The sequence below is a fragment of the Tupaia chinensis genome, unplaced genomic scaffold (assembly GCF_000334495.1).
Source record: "Tupaia chinensis unplaced genomic scaffold, TupChi_1.0 Scaffold000037_17, whole genome shotgun sequence".
Classification (NCBI taxonomy): Eukaryota; Metazoa; Chordata; class Mammalia; order Scandentia; family Tupaiidae; genus Tupaia; species Tupaia belangeri.
This window is the reverse complement of record NW_006159475.1, coordinates 697,898-708,892: the sequence shown is the minus strand read 5'-3', so window position 1 is coordinate 708,892 and position 10,995 is coordinate 697,898. Positions and strand designations below refer to the sequence as shown.

Sequence of the window (10,995 nt, the reverse complement as noted above, 5' to 3'; positions counted from 1 at the left end):
AGTGGGCAGCGGTGCTGGAGGTTCCGCGGCGGCTGGGGCAGCACTGGCGGCCGCTCTTCTGGAGGTTTTGGGCGGCATGACGCCCTCGCAGGGCAGGAGACAGCGAGCTGTGGAGCAGCGCGGAGGAGGGCGACGCGCGCGCACGTCGGGGCACGCCCAGCCGGCTCCCGACTCCCGTTACAAAAATAATTTGAACGTCCCCTGAGAAAAACCGGACGCGCCCTCCCCCGCCCGGCAACCCAGCGCCGCGTCCAACCGCGGGAAAACGTCACTTCCGCCCGCGGCGTCACGTCCGCGAGGCTCCCGGGCTCGAAGGCGTCTGGAGGGGACCTGGGCGCTGGGTGATGCGCCGGCTAGGGCGCCAGGTCGCGGGGGCTGGGCGGGGACGCTTGGCTCGGCGCCAGGCGCCTTCTCGGAAGCAACCGCGGCGGCCTAGACGTGTTTGAACCCGAAGCTCTCCACCGAAGGCCGCTGTGCCTGTAATGGGGCTTTTCAAAAGTCTCGGGTTAACACTGGTCCGGTCTCTATCCGTCGGTCTGATTAGGGCTGAAAATCGCCCTGCAGGGAATATCGGGCCATTGCACCCTAGGCGGGCACGCCTTTCTCCCTCCGTGGGCTACGCCCCTGTTCCCCACTAGACTATCCAAGCAAAGTCAGGCAGGAAAAAAAAAAGTGCAACACCTAATAGGTGCTGAACTTTGCAATCACCAGAAGATAAAAAATATAGGACAATTGCTGGCCTTTCGGGATATTGGTTAGGGGTCTTGCTGTGGGTGCAGATGGAGTGTAATAAAAGGGCTGTCTAGTGGCGTCAAAACAGGAGGCACCATCCAGTCTAAGGAGAGCAGAGCAGCAGCGGGATTTTTAAAAAGTTTGTCAGGCCAACCTAACATTTAGTGTAGGATTCGCTCTGTACCAGGGACTGTGCTGGCCACCTTACATTATTGAATCCTTAAGAACAGCTCTTTAAAATGCGTAGTGTTAGCATTCTACACTGCTGATGAGGAAACAGGCTCAGAGGAGTTAGTTTGCTTATCACAGAGCGGGTGGGTGCCAGGACTAGAGCACAACTATATTTGGTTCCACTTATCCATTACATTCTATTGACGAAGAAAAGCTGGGAGAAGTAGCATTCACAAGGGCACAAAGAAAAAATGATTGTTGGAACTAGCACCATCAAGCAGTGAGTTGGAAGTATCTTTCTGGGCCTGCTAGTGGCCTAGTGGTTAAAGATCTGGATTGCTCAGGACCAGCAGTTGGCTATGTCGCTGGACTCCCATGTAGTCCACCACAGCTCAAGTCCTGGGCCTAGTGGCTTAAACTCGCACAGGGGGCATGTCCATGGGTGTCCAAGATCCTGAGAGGAAAATGGAGAAGAGATTGCCGTGTGGCCATCCACACTGGGGAGTGATTTCTCGCTTTTTCTCATCTCTTTCTTGTGAGCGCACCCTATACCAAAAACCTCTCAAGAAAAAAAAAATAATAATAATAATAAAAAGGTCTGGATTCCACATGGCTGGTTGTAGATGGAATCCTACCCCTTGACTTGACAAACATGCTGGTCAGGTGGATGGTGTGGGGGTGCCCAGAATCCCATGGGATGGAGAAATGGATGAGAAAGGAGACAGCCTACACCCTTTAAAGAGAAAGGAGGCTCCCTACACCACATAGGGGGCTGCTTCCTCCCTCTCCCTCCGTCTCTCTCTGCTGTCTCTTTCTCTCTCCCTGCCAAGCACAGGCACCTTCTGGCACTTTAAAAAAAAAATAAGTAGTATAACTTCTGTCTCTTGACTTGAAGTAGTATATATTCAGTCATCCCTCTGATCAGTGGCATACTGTTCCCAGACACTCTTATAATAGCCAAATTCATGATGCTCAAGTCTCCTACATGAAATGGAATAGTATTTATGTATACTCTACATAGACTGTTCTGTATTATTTAAATCATCTTCAGATTATTTATAATACCTAGTAGAATGTAAAAGTTATGTGAATGGTTGTACTGAATTGTTTTTTATTTACATAATTTTTATCGTCATTTAAAAATTTTTTTTAATTTAGTTTTTGATCCATGGCTGGCTGAATCTGTGGATGAGGAGTCCATAGATACTATATACATATTAGTAGTTGTCTACCTCAAATACATGGTTTCTTCTCTTTAGAAGACACTGTTAGTAGGCCTACTCAGAAGTCCTCAACTGAGGTGCTGGGAATAAAGTCCAGTTGAAGCCTCTCATCCTGGAACAGCTGAGAAGGTTCTGAGACAGCAAAAGCTTCAAGCAGGCATGGCTGCAAGCCTTCTGGGTTTGTCCCACCAAGTTGTACGATGGATGATCATTTTCTGTGTGCCATGATAGATGCCAGAATATGTAGTCTTCACAAGCTCTGGCCTGTGTAACAGCCAGGCCTGCCTAACTTCAGATCCCTGTCTGTGGGGGCCAAATGTCTGTCAGGAGGTAGAGTGTGGGAAGCTCCGCACCAGCAAGTCAGCCGATGTTTCTCAGAGAGCAAACAATTACCATGATTGGTTCCCTTCCAAAAACCTGACCTTCGAAACCTTGCTCTGATTGGCCACTAGAATCCCTCAAACTTGCATATCTGGCACCTCATGATTGGTTCAAAAGCAACCAATCATAACCCTCCATTAACAACCAATCAGGGCCCACCATTTACAACCAATCACAGTTCACTGTTTACAACCAATCACGACCCACCGTTTACAACCCACCAGAGTGTATATAATCACGATGCCTGGCCCACAGTAGCCAGACGACACAGATGACCGAGAAGACGACACAGACGACCGACAACGACTAGGAAGACGACAACTGAAGAGCCTGAAGGGCTGAAACACCGCGCAGTCTCCAGACCACCCTGAAGATCCCGAAGAGCTGACACTGCATCGTCTCCAGACGACTTGGGAGACCCTGAAGAACTGTAACACTACATCGTCTCCGGACGACCCTGAAGAGCTGTGACACCGCGTCGTCTCCGTGCTGCTCACAGTAGACGACGCAACACTGCGTCGTCTCTGTGCTGTACCGTGCTGCCCACAATAAATGGATGACACTGTCGTCTCTGTGCTGTAACACTACGCCGCTTGTCCTGGCTCTCACTCCTTCACTCAGGAAACCTGTTCGGCTGTCCCCCCGAGTCGGGACAGTAGAGTCCAGGCCCAGCTACAGAGAATGAACACAATTACAATGGCAGTCCTGTTAACCTTTCCCTAGATTCATTTAAGCAAAAGCTCAGTATGCAATTTTGACCTCTAGAAGATGAAGGACAGAGAGTCTGCTGGGAGTCTGATAAAACGAGATATACGGATGCCTCAGTTTACCCCCTTTATTATCATGAGGATGCAGACTTAGGAATTGCTGCAAAAATAAGGAGGGCAGGAGAGTGGAGGAAAGGTTTAAGAATTTAAACAAACTCTTTTCCCATGTAGGCATGACTTGCTTTATTTAAATCCATTTTTATCAACATTTGAATTTACCACACTTATGAGAAAACAAAGGGAGATTTCTCAATTTACAAAAGGATGTGTGTCCTTGCTATAGACTAATTTAACTATGTTCCCTAGTCCTTTCGAAATGTATTTTCCTTCCACAAAGCTCAGGAGCAACTAAGTCAATCAAAAACCTTACAATTCCCCCACACAGTTTTCTCTTATACTAACAAGGAAGTGTTAGAAATTCTACAGATTCTTTATTATTATTATTATGCCTTTAAGACAAGGTCTCACTATGTCACTGTTTTTCTGTCTCAGCCTCTGGAGTAGCTGGGACTACAGGCCCACACAAGCAGGCCTGGCTTTTCAAGTGAACCAGGAGTGAAACCCAGGCCTCCCACGTGGCCTCAGCCTATGGAGCAGCATCTTACCAATGTGTGCCTATACAGCTGAACTTCCGCCGATGCTTGAAGGCGGTTTCCCCAGGTCTCTCCCCACTTGCCTAGTACTTTTAAGAAGATTGCTGTTAAGAACAAAAAAGCCTATTATTTTGATTTCCTATTGGGAGAATAAACTCTCCTTAGCTCAAGACCTTTTTAGTAAATTTAGTTTAAATTTAGCAAATTTACAGTAAAATATAGTCTAAAAAATGTTTTCTGAGTCTCCACCAGTCTGAAAAGTCTTCCTTCAGCACTTTTGCATCCCTAGGCTGCCACACTAACTCTCTCTCTTTACCATCTAGCTTCTTGAAGGGGTAGTCCCCATTGGTTATATTTCCCCAATTCTTCGATCTACTTGTTCCTGGATTCTTCTATGACCACCCACCAGCATTCTGCTGAAATCACTGATGCCCTAATTGCCAATCCAGTGGGTTCTTTTCCATCCTCAATCTTTTCTAGCAATTAACACAATTAACTACTTCCTCTTTCTTAAAAGTTCCCTGGTCTTCCAGGAGCCCACAGTCTCCTTGTTCTCTGTTTTGTTACCTCATAAACTTCTTCACTAGTTCTTTTTCTCCTGGTCACTAGTTCTTTTGCTCCTGGTACCTTCAATGCAGGTACTCCGTAGAACAGTGCACTCGAAGTATGGTCCTTGGACCAGCGCCAGTCTGTAAGCTGTTTGTGCTTAGTCCACAAGGAAATAAGTAAAGAAATTAAAAATAAGTGCTGAGTTAGCCCATGGCCTTCTGGTTAAGGCAGCTGACCTACATAGACAACAAAGGAGTTCAAGTCCTAGACCTAGAGGCTTGAAAAACATACAGGCATCTGTGCGTGTGTGCCCAAAAATCCCAACAGGAGGAAGAAATGGAGGCGAAGGCATTGCAGCATGACTGTGCCTCAGGGATGGTGCTTTCTCTCTTTCACTGTTGAGCATATGTGCCCTCTAGCAAATTAAAAGGAAAAAGTATTTAGCAGTGTTCAGAGCAATTTGACACTTCAGTAATACTCAAATACACAATCATAGGACATCTTTCATAAAACAGAGGATGTAACAGTTCCAATTGTTCTCCAACTTGCCTGGTGAGTTCAGGTGGCATAATTCTGTCCTTATTATTCACTGTAGGACACATAACAATGAGTGACATTTTAAGGTTAGGTTGTTACCTGCAACCCAAAAGGGAATAAAATCTGTGAAAATGTAAATATTTGTTTACTTTTATAATTTGCTATTTTTACAGTCATTTGAATCCCTTCTCTCTTTTTTGGACAGAGGTGGAATGGAAAGAGAAAAGAAAAGAAAGGGTCCGAGATAAGCATTTATGTTTTTCCAACAGGGTCGTGCCAGTACCATGATCATTCTGCCCTAGCCTCTCAATTAGCCAGGATAACAGACACACCTAACCCTGCCTGGGGTCAGTCTGACACTGACCTTAGCCTCCCATGCAGTCTCCAGTTTCCCAGACAGTGGCACTACCCGAACACCCCCACATCCAGGTCTCACTTTAACTTTTAATCAAGACCATTTTTTTAAAAAATTCATAACTAGGGGCCAGCAGATTGCATAGTGTTTAGGGAACTGAACTCCCGCATGGCCAAACACAGTTTGAGTACTGAACCTAGTAAGTTGCTTTCTCTCTTCCCCTCTCTTTCTCTCTCTCTCTGTTTCTCTCTGGGAGAATTGAAAAATAATAATAAATAAAATCAAATAAATAATCCTTTTAAAAATTTCACACCTAAATTAGAAAAGCAAACTTTATGCCATTTTTTTTTCTTTTTTCGGAGAGGTTTTTGCTATAGGGCGCGTGCACTCGTCAGACAGACAGAGAGAGAGAGACAGAAAGCGAGAAATCACCCCCCAAGTGGGATGGCCATGCCACAATCCCTTCTCCTCCATTCTCCTCTCGGGATCTTGGGCACACACGCACACGTGCCTGGCGTGAGTTTAAGCCACCGGGTCCAGGACTCGAACCGCGGTCGACTACGTGGGAGTCCAGCGACATAGCCATTGTACTAACTGCTGGTCCCCCATTTATTTTTAATACTAAACTGTAGATGACCAAACAAGCTTCATTATCATGTTTTGTCATTAAAAGACACATCGGTAGTGTGTTAGTAATAGCAGTAGTAAACTAAAAGAGTGATTCCAAAAGATCTAAGACTCTGTACTAGTTTTACTCAGAAGTATAATCCACTTATTGTTTTCTTAGCCATAAGTCATAATGAAGTGCTAAAATCATGTACTAATGAAGGAATAAAGTCATCAAACTAAGCTGGCATTTATATATAAAATATAAAGAAACTGATTAGAGGGGCTGGCAGGTGATGTGGTGGTTAAAAGTGCTGGATTCCCACACGGCAGACCACGGTTCAAGTCCCTGACCTGGTGGCTTGCTTTCTTACTTTTCCTTTCTCTCTCTGTTTCTGTCTGGTCAAATAAATAAATAAATAAATAAATAATAGTAATAACAAATGCAAATAAATAAATAAATCTTTTAAAATAGTTTTTAAAAAGAAACTGATTCAAAATTTGATGCTACCTTTCAAATATTTCTTTTCCATCAAATAAGCTCTACATACAAATGCATGGATCCAGGTTCCATTTCTTTTATTGAAAGATAATGGAAATTTAATTATAATTTTATAGAAAAATTTTGGGAACTGGGTACTAGTGAAGGGTTGAACATGAAATTTGAAAATAAAGCATTGCTTCCTTTTTTGTATATAAAAGTTAAAAATGAATGTCCTAAGCTTGCTGAAATCTCTTTTTCTATTCCTTTTAACATATCTTTTTTGTGTGTGTGGAAATGAATTTTTTTTATTAAATGTATTTATTTACATTCATTCACTGTACATCATTACAGCATACAAAATGAGATTTTCCATCCAGAGTACACTGTATATTGGCTCAATCAAGCACATCGACATACATGTTATTGTCAACAAATAATTTTCCATTTCTTATTTTCTGTATGTTTTGCTTTTTTCCCCCCATCCTTGATTCCCTATCTCTTACCCTCTGCCATCTCCCACTCTCCTCCCACACTGTCTCTGGTATCTATATTTGCTTTCTATACTTTTCACACACACATTTTATTGAGTCACTAAAGATCTTAATTAATCTAAATATTTTCATAGCAAGTGCAGCTGATATATACATTTCCATGAACACAAGTCCAACTTTAGGCATAAGACTCAGTGAGTAGAATGAACATTCTATAAAGTAGCACCTAGCTGGGGCTATATGTCGTACTGCAGGCATCAAATACATATTTTTAATGTTTTTTTTTTTTTAATTTCAAGAAAAACAGTTTTATTTATTTATTTATTTATTTTTTTATTTTTGGAGAGGTTTTTGCTATAGGGTGCGTGCGCTCACCAGACAGAGAGAGACAGAGAGATAGAAAGCAGGAAATCACCCCCCAGGGGGGATAGCCACACCGCAATCCCTTCTCTTCCATTCTCCTCTCAGGATCTTGGGCACACATGCACAAGCGCCCGGCGTGAGTTTAAGCCACCGGGTCCGGGACTCGAACCGTGGTTGACTACGTGGGAGTCCAGCGACATAGCCATTACTCTAACTGTTGTTCCCAACAGTTTTAGTTATTTTTTTCCTGAAACTTTTTTTTTAACTTAATTTACATTCCTTCCCTAAGGATCATCACAGCACACAAAATGCAATCTCCCATCCAGTACACACTGCATAGTGACTCAATCATGCACATTACATGGGAAAGGACAGAGGGTCAGAAATAGGGGGTAAAAAAGAAAAAATTCTAGAAACTAGAAATGGAAAATTTTTGATAATAATATGCACGATTAAACCACTATGTAGTATATTCTGGATGGGAAATCACATTTTGTATCCTCTTAACATATCTTTAGAGACTAGTTTCTTTATAATTAGTGAGTAGAAAAATATAAAATAAAGTGTAAAACCAGCTTAGATAGACATTATATCCTACAAGTAGCTCCAACCTAGATTAGATAATGTAATATGCAAGGAATGGGACCAGCAGTTGGCGTAATGGCTATGTCGCTGGACTCCCATGTAGTCGACCACGGTTTGAGTCCTAGACCCGGTGCCTTAAACTCATGCCAGGCACATGTACATGAGTGCCCAAGATTCTTAGAGGAGAATGGAGGAGAAGGGATTGCAGCATGGCCATCCCCCCTGGAGGGTGATTTCTTTCTTTCTCTCTGTCTCTCTCTGTCTTTCAAAAACCTCTCCAAAAAAAGAAAAAATAATAATAAAAAAATTTAGTATGCAAGAAACCACTGATTTATCACACCAAAACTGTAAATATTGGTATTCATGCTTTCTGTATCATGTTTAGTATGAGATATTTATTCATTTCCAACTTTTTGTTGGTTATTACAACAATGGAATGACAAAAAGTTAGGAATGTAATAACAATGCTCTTTATTAATGATCTGTATGAAGTCTTTCAATAAACAGTGTGGGATCAACAGGTAGCATGGAGATTAAGGCACTTGGATCCCATGTGGCTGACTGAGCAGTTCAAGTCCCAGGCCTGACTGAAAAACATGTCAGGCATGAGTGTGTGCATGCCCAAAATCCAGAGAGGAGAGCGGATGAGAAAGGATTGAGGTGTGGCTACCCCCAGGATGATTTCTCCCTTTCCTTCTCTCTCTCTCTCCTCTCTCCAGTGAGTGCACTCACCCTATAGTAGAAACTAAAGAAGAAAAAAAAAAATAGAAAAATAAACAGTGTGCATTTTGTTATTTCATCCCATAGTTATGTTTGCTCTGATTATATTTATTGAAATGCAATTTCATTTCTCTTTAATCTTAAAAAATGTGAGCCTATATTTGGTGTGCCTTTGTTTTCACTGCCTTTGTTTTTATTTTATATCCCAAAAGTATTAGTTCATGACAAATGTGAAATTAAAAAGAATGAAAAGTCCCTTCGTAGGTACTACAGGAGACATGGGCCTTCAAAGATCTTCAATTCTCTCTTCTTGCTCTCTCTCAATTTCTTTATTTAAATTATCTCCCATATGTGTGTACTTTTTAAAGTCAAGTTTCAAGAAAGAGAGCCCTGTCCAGTCTATCTGAATTATTCAGGGTTAATGATAAGTTAGGGGAAAAAGAAAGCAGAGCCTCTGTTGCACTCAAGTGCACTCATCCCCCAGCAGCCTCTCCTTCCCACCAGTATATCAGTATTCTTTAATTAAAAAAAAAAGTTTATTTCTTCTGTGAATGAGAGGGAGAGAGACACAAAGACAGAGAAAAACCGGTACCCCCAGCAGGATCCCAATGCAGTGATCCACTCCCAGCCTAGCCCACCCTGGATCATGGCCACACGTGTACCTGAAGTACTCAGAGTGGTCTCCGGATGTGAACCCAGAATTTCCCCATGTGAGTTACCCTTGCAGAGCATCACGTTTTACTGCTGCACTACCATCTGCCCCCCTTTCACCTCTTTAAGGACTTCTCTTGTTACAGTGACCTCTCTGTGCCACCATTCACACTCCTCAGTAGAAAGAATGCTACTGATTCACCTACCAGATTGTAATTTCCACAAGCAGGACCAGTTACATAACTTGCAGGGCTCAAAGCAACATGAAAACATAAGGCCCCTGTTCAAAAAGTATTAGGAATTTAAAGATGATGACGGCAGAGCATTAGAGCAAACACAAAACCCTTCTGACATGGCGTGCTGTGTGACTGCATAATGTGAACGTGCACAAAGGCAGGAAGGCCTGGTTCTGTTTGGCTAACCAGTGTGTCCCCACACTTAGCATGTGGGCACAGAGTGGACCCTTAATAAATAGTTGTTAAATGAATGACCCTATTTTAACTTAATTACTTATCTCCAAATACTGTCTTATTCTGAGCTACTAGAACTTCGGTATATGGATTCAGCCCGGGAACTGAAGACCTGCGGCTGAACACCTGGGGCAAAAATCTTGGCAGGATGTTAAGCTCTCCTCTGATAAAGAGGTTAGGTATTTCTCTAAACAGATGGGGAAAGAGATTAAATATGCAAACAAATTTAGCCACAACAGAGATTCTAGCTCATATCTCAAAGGGCACAAAGTTGTAAAGATGAGGAACGCCTTAACAGCAAAGAAAAGAAAAAAGTGAAACTTGTGTCCATAATGGTTGTTCTGTTCTCATATTCTTTTTATTATTTATTTATTTATTTTGAGAGAGATTTTTGCTGTAGGGTGCATGCATCACTGGAGACACAGAGAGAGACAGAATGTGCGAAATCAATCATCCCCAGGGGAATAGTCATGCTGCAATTCCTTCTCCATTTTCCTCTCAAGATTGTGGGCATGCATGGGCACACACACACACACCGGCATGTGTTTCAGGCTGCCCCGGCCAGGACTCAAACTACAGTCAACCATGTGGGAGTCCAGCACCTTAACCACTACACCACCTGCTGGCCCCCATTATTTTCTTTTCTTTTTTTTTTAAATTTCATTTTCTTTTATACATTCAATCTCATTATTTAGCTTACAAAGTGACTATTTCAACAGGTGAACATTCATCCCTAGTCCAGTTGATAAAACTATAAAATATCTTCAACAGACAATACCACATTTCTTTGTCCCATTAACTTTGCCTCCTTATTTTTCTTCTAAGTCTCCATTCTTTTCTAATGTCCTCAACAAAGATTCAACTCTCTCTCAAAGTGGCAAGGGTGAAGGAGGATGACCAGGGCAACAAGTTGTAAGATTACAACTCATGCCAGTAAACAAAGCCCCTGCACAAAGAGAAGAAACTCTTCCATTTCTAAGTGCATGGGTTTCTCCCTATCAGAAAGCGTATCGAAGGTGTTCTGTTGACATTTTCTAGAGCCAAGTCATCAGGCACTCCACACAGGTGCAGTAATTAGGAAGTTTTGGTGACTTAGGGCACATCTCCTCTATGTAGAACTCTTGTATTCCCGATTTTTGTTTAATGCTCAAACCCTCCCCTAGTTCTCCTCACCAACTCTCACCTCCAAGATGAGGAGAGACAATTCATTATTTTATTTGCATATGACTTTTTAAATTAATAATATTAGCATGAGATGGACCCTAACCAAGAAAACCAGAAGTGGGGTTTGTAGCTTGGTCTTAATGAGAGCTTTCC

The 10,995-nt window shown here is 42.5% G+C and overlaps 1 protein-coding gene across 1 annotated transcript in view; it reads right to left on the bottom strand.

Moving 5' to 3' along the window:
• Positions 1 to 267, bottom strand: part of RB1 (RB transcriptional corepressor 1) — a 175,399-nt gene extending 175,132 nt beyond the window's left edge. Inside the window, exon 1 of the mRNA XM_027771835.1 lies at positions 8 to 267. Within this exon, the coding sequence (XP_027627636.1) occupies positions 8 to 78 (71 nt within the window). The 5' untranslated portion in view covers positions 79 to 267. The remainder of the gene's footprint in view (positions 1 to 7) is intronic.
• Between the last annotated feature and the right edge of the window lie 10,728 nt (positions 268 to 10,995).